Source organism: Dasypus novemcinctus, chromosome 5, assembly GCF_030445035.2.
Source record: "Dasypus novemcinctus isolate mDasNov1 chromosome 5, mDasNov1.1.hap2, whole genome shotgun sequence".
Classification (NCBI taxonomy): domain Eukaryota; kingdom Metazoa; phylum Chordata; class Mammalia; order Cingulata; family Dasypodidae; genus Dasypus; species Dasypus novemcinctus.
In genome coordinates, this window is record NC_080677.1 from 106,580,451 (window position 1) to 106,600,987 (window position 20,537).

Here is a 20,537-nt window from a genome sequence, read left to right on the forward strand (position 1 = left end):
CCTGGGGTCCACTGCTTTTTTTTTTCAATGATTCTTTTCTTCTTTTCTATACCAGGATACCCAAAAAGCAAAGCAGTTCCTGCCCTTTCTTCAACGGGCAGGTCGTTCTGAAGCTGTGGTGGAATATGTCTTCAGTGGTTCTCGCCTCAAACTCTATATGCCAAAGGAAACCTGCCTTATCACCTTCTTGCTTGCAGGTAAGTCTTTGTTTTATATGTTACTCTGAAAATTCTTCCTGGAGCTCAAAAGTCATCCTTGGAGGCCACATGCCCTCCTTTCCTTCTGTTTTAGATGGGACCGGGAGCCTACTTAGGTACTTTAATCTCTAATTGGGATGTAGACACAGAATGTCTAGATTTGGTCTACCTGTCACTGCAGACCCAGCGATGTATCTTCTTCCTATTTCTCATTTCCATCAACCACAGGAGGTCAGAGGGAAGTAGTTTGAAGGGCAACACATAACCTCAGACAACTTGAGTGAAGGGAGTCCCAAACATTGAAAAGTGATGAAATTCCTGTCATTGGTACTACCCTTTTGAGAGAGACCACCCTGCCATCGTTTAGCCATGGGCAAGCCTGAGAGGAGCTGAGACACCCTGCCCTCGTAGCTCCCCAGGCAGTGTCGCTTGTCTCTCTTTTATTCTTTTCAAATGTCATTGAGATCCAAATCCTTTTTGAAGCCTCAGACATGACATTACCTTCAGTCTCCTGCATACACTATTTCTCTGTTGCACTAAGGTTGACATACTAAGGTAAGCCTTCCTCCTTTCTTTCCTCACTGAATGTATATCTTTATTAGCCTGTCTTTTGTGCTTAATATGTCATAAGCCAGAAGAACTATATATGTACTGTGCTCTTTGAGCAATTTACACTTATGCATTCAAGGGGAAAACTGCTTCATTGGTTTCCTGCTGGGAAATCATAAAGTTATTTATTCATAATCAGTACTTCTCAGAACCTGTGATCTTTAAGAAAAAGCTGTCATTTTGCTTTAACCCTCCCCACCCCTACACACACGCACATTCGCTCACAAAGGACATGTTCCTTTGTGTCCTCTGGTGCATATTGCCTTTTTGTTGCTGTCCTTTTGCTTCAGCAGTTCTATTGAATTTTTTGCTAGAATTTGCTATGGGGGAAGAAAATGGAGCCATGTTTTCTGCCCCCTACCAGATTGCCTCTGTCCTCTTTCCTCAAAGGTACAGGTAGTTTCTTCTCTGAATAAGGGCCTTCCTTGTGCCCCAGTGAGTTAGACTGAGTTATAAGTGAGATAAATAAGTCATTGAACACATGACCATGAAGCTCACTGTTGCTGCTTGGCTGTCAGTTGTGGTCGAGGCACTCTCACATGCTGAAGAAGGTGATGATCACTACACAGCTCTGCAGGCTTTCTGAGGGATTAATTGAGGGATGCCACCAAGCTCAGGGCAGCTATAGAAGAGGAGAGCCACAAAAAATCCATACCTTACTGGAGGGCTACACTTTGGTTTCTCCCTATATGAGCTGTGTTAAACTGAGGAGTAGCAGTGTGAGAGATGCCTTGCATGGAGCCATTTGCACCTTTTTCTTAAGATTTCTGTTCTGAAAATGTTTCTTAGAGAATTCTTGTTGGTATAGAATTAGAGGTATGTATTCAACTCATCCTCAGCTCTACATCTGAAAAACAAAAGCATCCTCTGGGCACTGTAGAGCTTTATCCCGGAGACGTAAAAAAAGAAACAGTTTTATTATTTCTCTGCAACTTGGCCTGAAATCTATAGGGGAAAGAAAGCATTGAAGCTCTGGCTTCTAAAGTCAAAACTCCCTGAATGGAGCTGGCTCAGAGCATAGACCTATCTTCGCTTGAGTTTTCTGCCGAATCTTTCTACTTTTACCTTGCTTAGACGTGATCAGTCTGATCACTAGACTCTGCATCAGCAGGTTCCTCTGTGTATTTGGCATTCTTCTAAGCTTAGCAATTCATAAGTCATTCCCTGAGTTAACTTAGATTCTGAAAGGTAGAAAACTCAGAAGAAAATGCATGATAAAATAATAATAATAAACTTTTGCATTTTTCTCCTGCCATACTATAAACTGTTATATTATGCATCTTTTGGCTTCCTGGCAAGGATACAAGTTATTAAAATGTCTTAGGAGAAAGCAGACTGGCTCTACAGTGTGTAAGCAATGCTGTTAGGAAGGTTATTTTCCCTTTTCAAGCTTTGCTTTACCTGTCAGTTAACTGGCTGTTGTTTCTTGCCTCTCAGGAGTGTAGTGAGGGTTTAATGAAATGAGTAAAGGGTCCAGAACAAGCCTGACATAAAATAGGTACTCAATAAATATTTGTTTCCTTCGTCATACAAAGAGTAAGTGATTTTATAATTCAAACTTGCCTTATCACTTATGTGAATGGCATGGTTGTGCAGTGTTTGCACATAGCTGTGGCTCTACCGTAGATATTTTGGATTATGCTTTAATTCAAGTTTGGAAATAGGTCAAGAAAAGAAGCTGTTCGAACCTCCTCCTGTCTGAGTAACAAGCTCACTGAAAGGAACGCCACTGGCTTTACCCTTTGAGACACTGGAGCAAGGGACTCTGCATTGTTCTGAAACCTTTTCACAAAGAACCCAGACATAGATAAGACCTGGTCTTCCCTACGGTCCCAGGTTTCAGGAAGTTCTAGAGGACAGACAGACATGTAAACATACTGCTGGCTTGGGCAGTACTCTCATCCAAGTATGGCTTGGATGAGATAATAGAAATATCTACAAAGCACAGAAATAGCACCGAGGTCGGAGTGATTAGTTATTTAGGTGGAAATCTGAGATACTTCCCTAAGGAGTTAATCTCTGAGCTGTGTTTTGAAGGACAAATAAGAGTTTGCTATGGGGGAAGGGAAGGAGGAGGAGAGGAACAGTCTAGGTAGAGATAACAGCATATACAAAGTTGTAGAGGTGTGGTAGATCCCGGTATGTCTGGACAACCATGCACCCTTTGGTATTGGTGGAGTATAAAGAGCAAGGATGGGTAGAGGGTGAGATGAGGCTATAAGCACAAGCAGGAGCCAGTTTTCCTCCTTTGGAATATTCTGTGGACCCTCAGAGTGGCTGAAATGTAGTAAGCAAGATAGCGTATGCTCAGACTTGGGTTAAGGATGTTTATTTTGGTGGATGTATTGGAATAAATGAAGCTGAATGCTGGGAGAGCAGTTAAGAGGCAAGAGGGAAGGAGTTCTCAAATCTGGCAGTGGAGAGGAGAGGTTGACAGGATATGGGGATGACTGGAATATTTTGGTTTGGGACAGTGGGCATCGTTGAATGTAGGAGAGAAAGAAAAGCTTTCTTGAGTAATTGGGGAGGAGGGTATATCGTGATTCCACAATCAAGGGTAACACAGGAGTAAGAATAAATTTTAGGAGCAAGTAATTGGTTTGGTTTGGTTTGGTTTGGGCACATAATATTTAAGGTATCTAGGGTTATCCAAGTAAAAACACCCCAAGCTCAGCTGACAGGTCTGCACAAAATATTCAGGCACATGGGCAATAATCAAAACTGTTTCAGTGCCTAGAAGACAGGTTGAACAGGAAGAGACAAAATCCCGGGAAAACACTAACCTTTGCAGAATGGGCTAAAGATTTGTATGTGGGTTGAGAAGACCAGTCAGAGGGTTAGGAGGAGAATCATGAGAGAGTGATCTTCTGGAAGCCAGCAGAGGAAAGAATAGCAAAGTGTCAGCAGCGTCAGATTTTACCTTAAAGATTAAGTAAGTAAGTACTATGAAGGGGTTATATACTATTTGTCGATTAGTAAAGTCATGGGTAACCTTTGTCAGTGCAGTTTCATCAGAGTTGAGTCAGCTCAAGGCAGATCACAGGTGATTGAGAAGTAAATGCAGGAGGTAAAGAACAGAATTATCTAAGGGACGTTCTCTTGAAAAGGAGAGCAGACAAGTGAAAGCCACAAAGGGTCAGGGTAACATTTTAAGAATGTCAGCATCTTGAATGCTTTTTTATAACTCTAATTTTTAGTCAAAGTCGAAACAGAAAGTGTCTTGTATTTTCAATATATCTATTGTTTTCATAATACGAATTATAGAATGTAAATCTCAAGAAAATCTTGGCAAATGAGGATGATAAAAAGGTGGAGGGAGCAGCTGTAGCTCAAACAGTTGAGCTCCTCCCTCCCACATGGGAGATCCTGGATTTGGTTCCCCGTGCCTCCTGAAAAAAAAAAAGGCAAAAAACAAAGAACAAGCAAAACAAATGAAAAAACAAACTCAGGGAAGCCCATGTGCCTCAGTGATTGAGCACTGGCTTCCCATATACAAGGTCCCAGGTTTATTCCCTAGCCCCCATTACCTCAAGAAAAAAAGAAAGAAAGAAAAAAGGTAGAGTAAGAAAATTAAATAGCAAACATAGGTTTAAAAATGTTGCAAGTCACTGATTTACATTGTGAGGAGAAACAACGAAAGGATGCAGTGACTAAGAGAGACAGAGTGAGTGAAATGGATGAAGAACATGGGTCCCTTAGACAGATCAGGACCTCCTAGTCCTGTGAACTACAGAGCTGAAAGGAGTTTAGGTACAGACATAATGGCTTTGACTCATGACTTCGATTTTCACTATGAATATCAAGTGGTAAAGGTTGGTGCTTTGAGAACAGTGACAAAGGTTGGAATAGCTGCCAAGGGTCATGGGTGTAGGGACTGGCCCAAGACCAGTAAAAGGATTGACTGGCTAAAGAGAATATGGAGATTAGAAGTCTTGCATCTTGCCCTATAAATCAGCAGCAGTGTGTATTGGTTCTTAATTGCTCTGCTGCTGAAGTGTGGAAGATGGATCCAGCCTAACGGCTTTGAAGAAGGCTGTTGAGTCATCAGCTGTGGGCTCCACCTAGGGTTGGGAAAGAAATGAGGCCAGAGAAGGGAATGATAAACGGAGATGGAGGAGGGGAACTTTAACACAGTGCCCATTGTATTGTAGATGCTCAATAAATGATAGCTGTTACTTTTTATTATTGTTGTGTTGGATGGGTTTTCTACATGGATCTTGAAGTATCTTGATTCAAATGGAAAGGTAACTATGCCTGGTAGGAAGGAGTAACCTAGGGAGTGGCCCAAAAGAAAAAAAAATTCAGAGACAAGGAGGAGGAGAGTAGAATAAAACTAGCTGATAGAACTTCTAAGAGGTTGGGATTTTAGCACAAACAGGAGGTTAATGTTTGGATGCCAGGTGATGCTGATACTTACCCTGCAGTCCCCATGATTTAGGATGTATGTGGAGAAAATAACTTGTAATGGGGTAGTTGTGTGGAGGAAGTGGTCTGTGGAGAGGTTAGGATATAGGGGCAGTTCATTTCTGCGTTATGGTGCCGCACAGATAGTGATTGGAGACGAGGAGTCAGGAATGGTATTTTGCCTTTGGGTGGTGATGGGCCTGTAAGCAGCCTTCCATCTCTCATTTCCTCACTGTTGGAGTAAAGGCTAGTCTAAAGACCTTTTTCAGGTTTCCTTCTTAAGGTTTAACTCTTTAAGCTAACTCTTTTCTTCACTAATCCTGTAGGTGGACAGTTCTTATCCTAATAGGATAATTTGAAGGACAGTGAGATTCTTGTGGACCATGGGTCTCCAGTGCTTGTTGGGCCTTTATGTCCGGTTATATCCTGTGAAGAGCTGATGAGTAGCTGGGCAAAATTTGTGCCTATTGGGCATGGCCTCCACTATAAAGTCATAGGGTTGTTTGAACAAAGTTTTTCTTCCCAGCAGTAACTCGGCACACCGGACCAAGATGACAGAAGTTGACAGCAGGAATCCGGGTTTCTGTTATCCAGTTTTCCTTCCCCAGTATCTTTTGTAGACTAAGCTCACAGGACTCCTATTCGGTAATTAGTTTTTGTTCTTGATCATTTTGAATTTGAAAAGTTTAAAGAGAATTTTCAGAAATCTAGGCACTCATTCCTGCAAAAAAGAGCTAGGTAACTAGCCAATTTGTGTATGTTTCTCTGTACCCATCATTAACAACATTCAAATATTCATGTGGGTTTGTTCACCTGGACAGTGATCCTTATGGTACAGCTCTGCAAGTGTCTGTGGGATGCCCTCTATACAGCGTAAAAATGGCATTGTATTGAAAATGATGTCTCTGCTGCAAGGAGTGAGTTAAGTTGTGATTCTCAAGGGGAAAGTCAAAATAACTGTTGAGAGCCATCCCTTATGTGCTGTTCTCATTAATCCCAGCTTTTTGGAGAGCCCTCTGGACTTCAAGGTGGGGTGGACACTTCCATTTTTATGTGGGTTTTTTTGGGGGCAGACGGCCCCACAGCTTGACAGGGAGTGGCATTTGGCCGGAGCCAGCTGGCCTCTTTGTCACGGTTCCTGCACCCCTGTATGTGGAATGATTGTGTGGTCAGATGGGATAGCAGGTGGGGCTGGGGAAAGTCAGCTGTAGCTAACAGGTCAGTACCTCCTGAAAGCTCTTGCCCTTTAGTCCTTTAAGCACCTGGCTTAGGTTTGGTTGGTGAGCAGGTGACTTTACACCATCAGAACTGAGAATGCTCAAGGTCCCTCTGCCTGCTGCTGTGGCCTCCTCCTGTGCAGACTTATTTCAGTCTTGGAGGCAGTCATGGTCAGTTCTTGTCCTGAGTTAGCAGGGAAGCCAAGATCCCCAGGCAGCCTGATTTTTTTAAAGGCATCCTTTCTCTTCATCTGGCACTTAGTGAGCCCCAAACATCTCCTTCATTAGAACAAAAGTGATTTACCTGAAGTCTTTATTATTAGTTTATTTTCATTTGACATGTGTCACATTTTTCTTTTGTAACTTCTGTAAAGAGAGACCAGGGCACATGTTTGTAAATGGCATAGCCCTTGACATGCATTTTTATTTATTGGCACCAGTGGGCACAGAGTGTGTATCCTATCACAGTGGCCTTTATATTAGGTATTCTTATTTTTAATTACTTTCTTAGCTCTTCAGTATCAGGGTCATGCTGAGCACAGAGTTCAGGAAGTCACCATCTTGGCTGGCTAAGCATGGTAGGTATTAAATTAGTGCCTATAAACCAAATACTTTCTCTTGGATTGAAAGAGAAAATAATTTTAGGTTTCAATGCAAGATGATCTAAGGAGTCTTATATCAGGTATTTTGAGTCTTCTGCCAATGCACTGTGTGACCTCACCCCCTGTTGCTTCCATGTTCTTAAAGGTGGTACAGCAAAATGTATGATGCATTGCAGACTGAGGCAGGTGGGGGCCTGGAGAGAACGGATGTCAGTCACCTTGAATGGAATTCACAGTGCAAACTCCTTAGAAGGCAACAGCCACCCAGCAGGGGGTTCCCACGTGGTGACTTATAATTTAGCAGGTTCCTAGTCATATGAAACAACGCTGGAGAACGAGACTTCCCTTTGCTTGCCCCCTGGCATTTTTTCATTTTTTTTCCCTCTCTTTGATTATAGCACTATATTAGAGCTACGTTATGTATGGAAAGGAAGGCATTGAGAAGAGGTTCTAGCTATCTGGGATCTGATCAGTGTTGGAGGGTGTATATATGATGCAGTTAAAGATTTAGCTCTGTGTCCTTCCACCCTGGATGCCTTTGAATGAAATGTCTCATTTCCCCCTTTCTCTTTAACATCTCTTCTCCAGCCAGTCCTAATAAAGAGTATCAACTGCCTGTTTCAATAGACCAAAAACTTCTAATGAGAGGATGGGAGGGGAGGGAAGGTGAACAGGAATATCCTCCTCATCTCCTGGCCCTGGGAATGGTGGATCCCCATTGATTACCAGTGACTAACCAAATTACACAATTAAAACCAATGTATGTTTAAGTGAGAAATCCCATTCTCCTATCACAGAGGTGCTAATGAATCAGGCTGTTATTGTGGTTGTGTTTGTTGGGCTTTCTATCCTTAATTAAGCAATTACAGGGTCTGCTGATACTTATGAATTCCTTTCAGATCCTTTAATTGAATTGCAACTTAATGGATATTAGTAAAGTGGGATATTCTTTCTCTTGGGACTTCCCAGTTTGATTCTATCCCTATTGCTACTTGCTTTCAGTTGGGCCCCATTATTGGAAATGGGCAGCTTTGACCTGAGACTTTTCTAGGGCTGCTTTAGGGCTTCATTTTTAAAGATATTCATTATATGAATTGTAAGATATTTATCATATGTCCATGACTTGACGTCCTGGAGGGTGGCTTATAGGGAAAGGATTAGTACAATAGAGCAGTGCTCCCATAAACAGGGAGCATTTTTTAATGTGGCCAAAATCTTCGTGAGTCTACTGTAAGAGAAGAAATCTTTGGTAGATTGTGGCTGATATGTAAATTAATAAAATAATTTCTGATCTTAAATAAGTTCTAGTTTGAGGGAAGCAGACTTGGCCCAATGAATAGGGCGTCCACCTACCACATGGGAGGTCCGTGGTTCAAACCCCGGGCCTCCTTGACCCATGTGGAGCTGGCCCATGCGCAGTGCTGATGCGCTCAAGGAGTGCCCTGCCATGCAGGGGTGTCCCCGTCATAGGGGAGCCCCACGCGCAAGGAATGTGCCCCGTAAGGAGAGCCTCCCAGCGCGAAAGAAAGTGTAGCCTGCCCAGAAATGGTGCCGCACACACGGAGAGCTGACACAACAAGATGACGCAACAAAAAGAAACACAGATTCCTGGTGCCGCTGATAAGGACAGAAGCGGTCACAGGAAAACACACAGTGAATGGACACAGAGAGCAGACAACGGGGGGGAAGGGAGAGTTATAAATTTTTGTTTTTAAAGTTCTAGTTTGATAGTACAGGCAGCCACATGAAAAACGTAAACAAGGAAAAGTAAAATAGGAATTATCAAAAGTTTAGGCACCATACCATGAGAGTGCAGAGGAAAGAACAGTTGATTGGGAAATGGAAAAGACTTCCCAGGTGAGATAGCATTTGAACATCCAAAAAGATCTAAAACATTTTCTTTTGGCAGATTGGGTATGATTTGTCTAGGCAAAACTGGTTTACCTTTATCAGTGGTTCTAAAAGAAATGGATGTGCTCATCAATCATTTTTCTCTCTGCTTGCATATATCCTTCTCAGCTCTCGCACCATTGAGTATTCAGTGCTCTGCCCTCCACTCCCTGTCTCTGCAGGCATACTATCACCCACTGGTCCTTTGAAGGGAAGCACAAACCTGCGATTACTGCCTGATTATCTCCCATCTTTAGATCGTGAATCATCCCCAGAATGAGCCTCATCATACTTCTGGGTCATTCAATCTCATGGTTATTTGACAATTTTTTATATATCCACTAGGCATTATGCTAGGAATATAGAAATGCATAAGATGTAATTCCTCCCTTCAAGCAAAGTACTTGTGTCTACTAAAGTAAAGAATACGTAGACATGATGAAAAAATACTTTTAAGAAGAATAAGTGTACAAGAAATAAGCCTTCTTGGTCTACAACCCAGAAGTATGGGAAGCAGAGTGGCCAGAAGCAGAGTTGGGTGGCTCAGCCCAGGTCACGGCAGGCCAGAAGTAGACATCCCATATGAGGATTCCCCTTTTAGGAAGGATATCAGCCAACTGCAGGAGGATCAGAGAGAGTGACCAGGATGGCAAGAGATCTAAAAATGCCAATACCTGTGGTCTAGTCATAAGAATTAAAGGAAAGACTTCCAGGATATATTGGAGTGTTCCAGGATGAAAGAGGATGGAATAGATTTGTCAGTAGTCATTTCAAGTTTTTTGTGTGTTTTTTTTTAATTGAGGCAGAGTAATAAATAAAATCATCAATAAAAATAAAATTTGTTCAACATAGTTTAATGGCAGACATAGACCTTGAACTAAAACTCTTGAAGACGGGTCTCTGCTCTCCTCCTTCCTAGTTAATTATTTCCATCAGACTGGCTTGCTTTATCTTGGTCTGAGGCTGGGGACCTGGAGATGAGGGCCCATATGGGAGTTCTGTGCCAGCCTGTCTAGGGGCTCCTGTAACTAAGAGAAATACAGTCCCAGCGGTGCCCACCTTCTGTGTTGTCAGACTGCCGAGGCCTCCTATTGGGGTGTTCAGCCCTCACCATCTCATTTGGATTTCGTGTGTCAGGAAAAGAAAGGTGTTGATTCATCCTCAGCTTGTTTGTGACAGGCCCATTGGTAGCCTCTGGATAGGTCAAAAGGCAGTGAAAAGAAATCTTTCCTCCTGAATCCTTTGACTTCTGCCTTGTACTCATGCTTTTTATACCCTTACTGCTTTTGAGTTTTAATATATCTAAAACAAAGGGCAGAAGTTTTCCTTGCATATGCCTTTTGGGCAAGGAAAAAATATCCTGGATCGGGTTAAGGCCTATCATATGTAGAGCTAATAAAAACCAGCAGAGTGGGTACAAAAGGGTCAGTCTTGTGAGCCTTTCCCCAAAGGTTTCTTTCTACTTGCTTCACCTCTCCTCCTTCGGGATTCTTCTGAGTCTGTTTTGGGTGTGTGGGCTGCCTTCCTAGTGGGCATGGGGGAAGGAATGAGAAGCAAACAGAAAACTGATAGCTTTTCTTCGCTGGAGTATTTCCAACACAAGCACCTGTCTCTTTGGTTGTGCCCAGATGTCTCAGTTCTGGTTCCATTCTTGTGGCTTTCCGAGAAGAATAAATTTAGGGTGGATTTTTTAACTCCATCTTGTCAACCTGTTGGCCTTTCCCTCAAGCCATTTAGTAATCATGGTGGCTAGTAGCCACACCAGGAACTGGGCTACCTCCCACCTTCCCCTGCCCTGGTGGGGGATGGTGAGGACGTCTCACTTGGCCAGTCTAATAGGAGAAAAAGGCAAGAGATGGTTGCAGGAGAAGGAGTGTAAATAGTTTGGTAATTTGAAATTGAAGAGAAATGCTTTGAAATCTGGTAATGGGCAGCCCCAAGGTGAACAGTGCACACCGCCTACAAGAAAGAGTTAATTCTGGTTGCTATGGGAACCACCTCTCCTATCCCCCCTTTCAGAGATTTGACTTGGGTTTTTTTGTTTTTGTTTTTTAAAACATTCAAAATAGTTCTTCATCATTGAGAAAATATCTTTGTCCCCTCCCCAAAACGTCTAGGTCATTGCTCATCTTGGATTCCTTTCAGAAAGTTTTCCTGAGGCCCTGGCTTTGCCAGCTTGTGCCTGGCTCTTTGTATAAAATTTGCATGAATAGCTCTAACATGGGAATTGGGACACACTAATATGTCCAGTTTGGGTATCTAGCCCAAGCACACCTTCCTGTTGACCTTGAGGAGACACCACAGATTTTCACTCAAGTTGCTGGATAGACCCACTGCCTGCATAGTGCATTTCCTCATACCCCATGTATGGGGGTTCTAGAAAACCCAAGGAGCCGCTCTCAGTTTCTTTGTCATGGGATCAGTCCCAGATTCTGATGCAGGGCTGCCAAGCATGGACCTTTTAGGGGCGAGAACAATTCACAGAAGTTCCTTTCATATTGGAAGGCATCTGAAACATAACCCCCTTCTCTCCATCATGTTTTTTTATCATTAAAGCTTTTTCCCATTTATTAAATCACGCACTTAATCTGGACGGTCTAAATCACTATCTCTCTTCAGTGGCCTGTGAATTCTGGACATAAAGCTCCCTGCAAGGTTGCTTTATAGGTTTTGGAGAAAACTCTCTGTTCAAGCTTTCTGGATTCTCCATCATTTTTCCTTATTATTCTTGTGTTTTACAGTAGCGTTCCTGGATAAATCCTAGAGTAACTCCTGTGCCTACCTTTACTATATATAGGAAAATATTTAAATCAACTAGTTAGTCTGTGCCCTGTGGAGAAGTTCCTATAACCTGCCCTTGTGTGCCTCCTTTCCCAAGCTTGTACATCTGCTAGTGATTTTTCCAGGGTTAATTTGGGTGTTTTTATTTTTAAATTGGAACATGGTGTCTGTCTCTTTTCTGTGTGTGTTTTGGATGCAGCCCCTGTGCTAGGCATGCGGTTATTAACTCCACTGATATACCAGTTCACTCATTAGCATTTGCATTTTAAATTACAAGCTAGAGCAGACGAAATTTATGCTATATTTGTACCATTGCCTTCTTCATGAATGATGTCGTATGTGCAGGGACTGCAGAAATAACTCCTCTAAGGCCCTGGTGTATTTTAGTCTCTTTTTCAGCAAACTGTGATTTCTTTTTTTACCCTTGATTCTCATTGTTTGATAGGGACTTATTTTTTATTCTTTTCCAAGTTTAGACCTGTTTGTGACTGCTGCTGATTGGGAAATGCTAATGACAGACCAACCCGTCATATCAAAATAGGCCTATTACGTAGAGTGGCCGTCTTTCCTTTTTCACATGGTGCTCCTTGCATCCCGCCTACTTTGATTAGACAGGAGGGAATTTTTTCCTCCATCCTCTGGTTTGGTGGGTGGGAAGACTTGATAACGGATACTTGCTCTTGCTTATATTCTTGCTCATATCCTCCTTTTTTTATAGTTGATTTGTCGGTGGTTATTTTTTTAACACCTGTTATTGCTTGCCACTGCAAGGGGAAATAGTGTCTGCCTTCAAGGAGCTTATTTTTGGCAAGAAGCATTTAGACTGCACTACAATACAGCATGTAATTAAATGCTAGTTTATAAAATACCAGGTTAGAGGTGGGTTCTCCTCAACTGAGAGTAGCCAGTAGTTAAGTCCTCACAGAAGAACTTTTGCCACCTGGCATATGGTACCTTCATCACTTAGATCATATGACCCAAATTTGGAGCACCAAATCAGAGGTGCTCCATCATGGGTCATGGACATGTGAGTGGAGCTCTCCTTGACTTCCCCAGTTTTGCTAACTTTGTCTTTGGCAGCACATTGGGGGCAGAAAGCAGAGCTGGTAGATTGCTCTGCTTTCCTGCCATTGTGCTGTTTCTCTGTAATCTCTACTTTCTGCTCCCCTCTGATCAGGGACTCTTCCTTTTGGTGAATTCTCCCTTTTCAAACAGATCGTGAAAAATCCAGAGAAGTCGCACTGGAAGTAGCAGAAGTACATTCTGAGTAGAAATAGAATAATCCTACCATTGATATAAAAGATTTTTATGTCCCTACCTTCTTACTTAGGGTCTTCTCCCATGTAGTCCTGATTTGGTAACTAGCAGCGGGAATAACCAAGACATAAAGAGTTGCCTTTGAGGCTGGTGATATGTTAGCTCAGTACCAGATCCCTTTTAGGCATCTCATTGCCACCTAGGGCATGTCATAGAATAATAAAATAATTGTAACCTACCTCCCTGGTTCTTCTCTTATAGCGAAATAGTCCCAATTTTTGTCTGTTATGCATTTTGATGGATTCCATGAGCTCCAAGCTCCAAATATGGGCCTTTGGACTTATCTTTTCCTCTCGTCTTTAGCTTCTTTTGGTCTCTGTGCCTGCTCTTCAGAAATTACATTGTTCCTAATAGGGCATGCCTGGAGGGTGTGGAGGGGATGAGTGGGTCCCTGAAGACTTGGGAGTGGCAAGGCTGAGTGGGAGGTAAATTGGCTGGCATCACCTGTGCAGTTAGAGGAAGGTTCATTTGGATTGCATGGCAGCAGGCATCTAGAAGGCACTCAGATTTTTCATTCAGATAACATTTATAAATACTACTTAACCATGCTGATGAAAGCAGTTGAGACAAACAGCTCGCTGAAGACCTGAGGAAACCCGGGGACTGTATTCCATTTTTTCATTACATTTGTTATCCAGGTGAAAGGCTGACTGCTGCCAATCACTCCTCATCCTGCTGTGCTCGTGCTCCAGAGGAGGCAGTATGTGGCTTTCCTGTGTTCCCCCAGCTGCCAAGCCATCCAGCGCTCTCGTGGCTTTCTGCGCCTACCTCCACTATGTCGTTAGCTTCTGACAGAAACCTTGAATTAAGTGGGTTAGGAATAAACTGCTTGAATGCGTTTGTGCAGATAGCTTCTCTCACCAGCTCTCTGAAGTGCTTTTTGAAATACACGGGAGCCCTTTGTAAGCTGCCTTATAAGCTGTGAAGTCCATTGTTGCTGCTCTCTGCAGCCAGCCCGTCTCTAACCTAAGTAATGTCTCCTTGGCTCTGGGCCAGGGCTTGGTATTGGAAACGCACGTGAACAGCAAAGCCGCCCACCAGAGTCACTAGCAGCTGTTGCAGGTTGGAGGATTTGCAGAAATTGAGATTACTGTTCCCAGATATTGGCAATTGCCTGGTGATGAATGACCGAGTCTGTGCGAGGGGACTCTGTATGCTTTCCTTCGGCCTTTTCTTCTCAGCCCTCTATTGTAGCGCCTGCTCAATAGCTCCGTTGTGGAGGAGGGTAGCTGAATGGAGGGGTGAGTGGTCTGCCTCTACTGCCATTCCCTCCCTCAGTTGGCCTCAACAGAGACATTAATAATAGCTCTTTGATCCCCTGAGCTGGCCCTTGGGGCAGGAATTTGGTAGCACATAGCACAGATGCCAAGGGCTAAGAATCCAACCTTGAGAGGGTAGAGTGAATGGTGGTTCAATTATGCTGCTGCTTTAGTCCACCCATCTGCACCAGAATACCCAGAGGGCAAGGCCACAGATCCAAAAAGGTCTATAAGAGTCATAGTAGGTGTGTTTTTTTCTGGTATGATAGCCCAAGAGTGAAAATGTTAAGAGGATGATGCCACTTTATATAATTTCTTCTTAGCACATATACTCATGCATATTTATTTATATCTGCATATGCTGAATCCCATGTTACATTGCCATCTTTCTAGAGATTAAACTGAAAAGCAATAGGAATGAACTACCTCTGTTAAGAGGCTTCTACCGTCCCAACTCCAAAACCTGCCATCACTTTCTATCATGCCTCCTTTTCATTTTCTTTATAGTACTTGCCACTGTTTGAAAATATGTAGTTTGTTGGTTTATTTCCTTCGTTTATTGACTCTTTCCATCCCTAGAATATGAGATACTGGAGGACAGGAACTTCACCTGTCTGGTCACTGGTGAACCTACTGTGGTGTTAACTAGAGTAGAACCTAGAGTAGAACCTGGCCAAGAGTCAGCACTCAGTAGATAGTTCTGGAATGAATAAATGAACACTGCTGTGTCTGGACTAACACTCAGAAAACCAAATAACCTCCACTGTTCCCACAGAGAATGAATGCTAGACCCACAGCAGTCCTGAAATCACAAATAGAACACCAAAGTGGGTGTCTTACCAGGCGATCTGGATTACAGCTTTGATCTGTCCCCCAAAGCCACTCAGTCTTATACAAGTCACATAACCTCTCTGAGCCTTAGGTCTTTTCATAGTGTGTGTATTTGGGGGCGGGGGTGGGGGGGTTGGATTAGGTTCTCTATCTATGGTTCATTCCAGGTCTGAAGTTATGATGGCTGAGACTGTTGGCTCATTTAATTCTTACCGCAACCCTATGTGGTGCTTACCATTGTATAGATGAGAAACTGAGGCTTCAAAAGTTAACTTGCCAAATAAATAGCAGAGCACATGCTCTTGGTCCTACCATATATATATATTTTCATTGAGATCCAGGGCCCTTATCAACACTGAACATGTTTACAAGGTCTTACCACTGACAGTTCTCCAGGTAACAAGGGAGCTTTCCAGACTTCCCTTAGTTCATTCCATCCACCTATGCTCTCTTGCTAGCAAGGAATAAATCTGGCACTGCCTGTCTCTTAGACGACCAGAAGCAAAGCTTAAAGAAGGGGCAGTTGGCGTGGCTCTTGTTAGGAAATGTAGTGGGTGGTTTGAAGGTTTGAATTTGCTTTGTGGCCTCAGAGCTGACACCAATAGGGATACGTCTAAGATGAGAGCATGGCTAGCACATGTGATTGTGGGACAGAGAGCAGGTCAGACCTGTGGGATGGGCTTATGAGCAAGAGCATTTATGGATAAATTAAACTTTAGCCCTGAGTAAGCAAAGTCCTAGGCCAGTTATTACTGTTCTGGCACTTCTAATGGGCCCTATGCAACCCTTATAAATTATTCAACTCCTTTATTAATAAAAGGCCAAGCAACTTGCATATTCCTGGTGATACTTAAGTATATAGCTTGGAGAGAACAGGTTAGAGGGACAGAATATTTGCTGACCACCAGGGAAACCTCTCTTCTCATTTGGGGGTGAAAGAGTTAAACTGTGATAGCTTGGGTAGCAGACTTTCGAGAGAACAGCACAAAACTATGTTGGAAAGTTAACACTAACAAGGGGCTTTCCTCTGAGGAAATGCCTGCTCGAGTTCCCTCCACTGTTGCATCTGATTCACCTTTCCCAATGTCCTGATTATGGCAATTAAATGCCCCGGGAGAACCAATAGGTAAGCATCAGAAGTTGATGTATTTGGGGTTTTTTTTTTGTTTCTGTTTTTAATTTTTAAGATTTCTTATAACTTTTTATTTTGATATAATTTCAAATTGACAGGAAAGTTGCAAGAATAGTATGAAGAGCTTCCATTTAACCCTTTGTTGAATTGCTAACATATTGGCCCAATTGCTTTACATCTTTGTCCCTCATGTCTATTGAACAGCAGATTTTTTATTTCCATTCCATTCAGAACATACCTGAAAAGTTCAAGAGTTCACCATACATTTTCCATGGTAGAAACCATGGTGTTGCCACAGTTGGGAAGGTGAACTGTGGCAATCAAACTTCCTGACTCTCCAGGGAAACTCCTGCTTTCAAGTCCTCTGTTCGAATTGCTGGTTAAGTATCAGACCAGTTTTTCTAAATATCCTTCTAGCAGCTATGGGGCTTCTGTCAGACCTAGATATTTCCAGTCATGAGAGAACCTAGAAACTGGAAGTAGCTCCTAAGTGAAGTACTTTACAGTGAAGAACTTTTCAGTCTGTCTGGAAGCCCCTGGGAATATGCACATCTCAGTCTATCTGCTTGTTTTCCCTCCAGTTTTCATGCTGCACCTAAGAATGATAGGGGACTTAAAATCTTTTTGTTTCAGATTTCAGTAAATAATAACAAAACTATTTGTTCACATATACCTCTAAGCATGCTTTGGTTCTGTTACTTAAAGGTGCTCTGGGAGTTTAGTCTTTTTTTTTTTTTTTTTAATTTGCTTCAGTTTTATTTTTGCCTATTAACATCTTGTAACATTAACATACATTTGTTCAGTCTCAAAGAAAAAGTCTCACATATGCAATATTGACCTATACTCATATTTCACATGAGGTTTTGCTATGCTATACATCCCATGTTACATTTTTTAGCTTTCCTTCTATTTTTTTTTAATTGATTTTATAAAAATGTTACATTAAAAAAAAAATATATATATATATATATATGAGGTCCCATTCAGCCCCACCACCCCCACCCCGCTACTCCCCTCCCAGCAACACTCACTCCCCTCATCATGACACATCCATTGCACCCGGCAAGTACATCTCTGGGCATCTCTGCACCTCATGGTCAGTGGTCCACATCATGGCCCATACTCTCCCACATTCCATCCAGTGGGCCCTGGGAGGATTTACAATGTCCAGTGATTGCCCCTGAAGCACCATCCAGGGCAACTCCAAGTCCCAAAGGCGCCTCCACATCTCATCTCTTCCTGCCACTCCCCATATCCATCACCCACCATGTCCACTTTTCCCACTCCAATGCCACCTTTTCTCTGTGGGCCTTGAATTGGTTGTGTCCGTTGCACCTCTTTGTCAGGAGGAGGCTCAGATTCCACATGGATACTGGATGCAGTCCTCCTGCTTTCAGTTGTAGGCACTCTAGGCTCCATGGGGAGTTTAGTCTTGATGGACTACCTGTTTTAGCTGAAGTCCAGCTGCTGAAAGCCATGGGACACCAAAGACAGAATTCTCAAGGCTGATGCTTGCTACCATGCCAGCTAGAAAGCATAACAACTGGTGTCCGAGGACTTTGACTCTTGTCTCACATTTCATGGCACGAGCTTTTTAAAGAAAGACTCTTCTTTTTTCATAAACTTTGTACACTCATATTTGCTTTTCCCCATCTAATCTGTCTTGTGTCTCTCTGAGTTGTCACTAAAATGATTGCTGTGTTGGTATATGTACCTGTCCTCATTGATAACATCTCTTTCACCTTCTCTAGGCTCTTTTTTCTCATTCATTGGCAATTGGTCTTGACTTTATAACAGCCAACAACTGTCACTGACACCACTCTTGTTAGCATTTGTACCTTCTTTTGCCACCGTTGCTTTCCGTGATCTTGTATAGGCCTGCAAGGAGATTGTTACCTGTCTACACAGCAGGAAAGATTCAGTTTAGCCAAGTGGGGATAGGATGCCTCATTCTAAGGTAATAAATAGGTGAAAGATGAGTTTGGAATGTTTTAAAGGAAAATGGACAGTAGAAACTTAGCTGGACAAGAAATGGAAGACCTTGTTTGTTACCCTGACTCTGCTGCTTGCCGTAGGACCTTAACCAAGGGCCACATGGTGTCTGTCCCTGTTTCTCTGTCTCTTGTGGCCTGTACTCTTCTCTTAGGCTCTACCCCCAGATCATTAACCCCAGGTTATTGTGTGGCCTTGGGTTATATTAAATGGCAACTGACGTTCTTTTAACCAAAATGCGTGATCTTATGAACTCTTCCCCTTACTGTTAAATTTTGAGTTTGAAATCTAGCCAGCCCATCAGTAAACTGGGTAGATTGAATTTTCACCCTGACATACATGTAATCTGTCTAAGTCAGAGATGACAGCTTAGAAGGCATCCTATGATTTTTCCCTTAGTTCATGGGATAAACACTGTTAACTGGATGGTGGAGCTCAGTTTTTAATATCCTGAGCAAAAAGGTGAGCTAGCCAAGGGCTAATGCTAATGCCATCGATCCGGTTCTCCAAAGAGCAATTAGAGCCCCATTGAAGTGAGGACCCTGGGCTTTTGGCATGGACCAGAGAGAAGTTAAGAAGCTGGCTTGAACTGTCCTGTCAGCTTCTTTGGAACAAGCTGTTTGTTTGGGGTGCCCCATTGTGCAGCAGTTGTCTCCCAGATTTCTGTGCAGGATCTGGGCCCCTACCTTGCCCAAGCCTCTTATTCTTGGTTCTTTTCTTGGTGGGATTATAGACTCATTGTGCTAAGCATTAGCTTTATCTGGGACTTGTTTTTCTTTGTCATGTGCCCATTTGTAAAGCAACAGATTTAAACAGTAAGCTGAGAGAGACATAAGTTTAAAGTTCTGTTAGAATGCTGGCTCGCCTACTTCACACATGTGTTATATTAAGGGTTCACCTTTAGCAACAGCCCAATTAAGTAATTGCCAATACTGCTTATGTGTAGTGTGGGAATGTTAACAGTTGCTATGAGAAACTTACCTTTTGCATTCCCTGACTCATTTTACATGAACAATGCAAATGTGAAGACATTGGAAGGGGAGGGATGAGATGACAGGGAGCTAGCATATAAATGAAATCCTCTGCTCTCTTGATTCACGTTGAATGGTAAGTTCTCAGTGCTCATTCATTTCTTTCACCTCATGCCCTCCTGGAAGTTTGTTTTCCCTAAATCCTTAAGAAGAAAACAAAATAGTTTGACCTTTATTTGATCTAAGTTAAAAGTAGTTCAAGTTCATTACTTAGCAGGAAGAGTGCCTTTAATGAGCCAAGTTTGGAGGAGATAAATTTTAATCTCTTAATGTTTGGAAAGAGATCAGAAGTACATACACAGTGAGAAAATGCGTGTACAGCTTTAACTGTTCCAAACGGAATCCCTCTCCCTGCAGCATTTCAGACAAAAAAAAAAAACTGTGTGGGTTTCTTTTGTTGTTTTGGGTGTTTTGGTGGGGGGGTGGTTGGGGGGTAAAAGAACATCTCATCTGCAACATGTGCCTGTGTGTTCAATCTTGAATTTTTTAAAAATACCGTTTACTAAGTAGCTGAGAAGTCATCTTTACTTAAGTTTTGAACTTCATCTAAGAGCAAAATCCTCTTAGAAACCAAGCTCTTCCCGAACCAAGCTCTTCCCGAACCAAGCTCTTCCCGCTCCTTCCTAGCTTCCTCTCTGTTCAAGATTTGGCCTCAGTACAGGGTTAAGTGTGGGTTTGATTCTCTAAAGAAGGAAAAGGTGCTTCCCTCAGCCTTTGTCAGCGCTAATCGCCAGCTGTGTTTAATGTTCTTTCCCTTGTTACTTGGTAGGCCCGGTTTTATGCTGAATAGAAGATAAAGCATGCTTATGGGCCCCCCCACCCCTACACACACACTTCCCTCTCACTCCTGCTCCGCTCAATGTTGAAAGAAATTGGAATGCTGGGTCAGGAGTTCTTGATTTGCAGTTTGGCTTGGAGTTTTAGAGGGACTGTAGGCACCAGGACTCTGACGTGAGCTGGACTGTGGTAGTACTACTTGTTGCTCGGGGCAATAATGTGTCCTCAGAGTGTTGGGGTGTTTCTGCAACCTTTCTAGATGACTGTCCCCAGATAGTTCATCACTCCCAGGTAGTTCAAAGTCAGTGCTGCTCCCACTTTTTTAGTAGGTTTGGAATAGGGCCAGAGGTGGTGCATTTCTAAGAAGTTTGCAGGTATTAGCAATGCTGCTGCTCTACAGACCACACTTTTGAGTAGAAAGGATCTAGATTTCCTTCCCTCCCTTCTTTTCTTTTTTCCTAGATTTGGGGATTAGGAAATACCCATTTGTTTTCATTT

General features: G+C 42.7%; 1 protein-coding gene across 1 annotated transcript in view; it reads left to right on the plus strand.

Moving 5' to 3' along the window:
* The window catches only part of SND1 (staphylococcal nuclease and tudor domain containing 1), a 450,188-nt gene that overhangs the window by 288,612 nt on the left and 141,039 nt on the right, over nucleotides 1–20,537 (plus strand). The window contains exon 15 of the mRNA XM_058297330.2: nucleotides 56–197. Within this exon, the coding sequence (XP_058153313.1) occupies nucleotides 56–197 (142 nt within the window). The remainder of the gene's footprint in view (nucleotides 1–55; nucleotides 198–20,537) is intronic.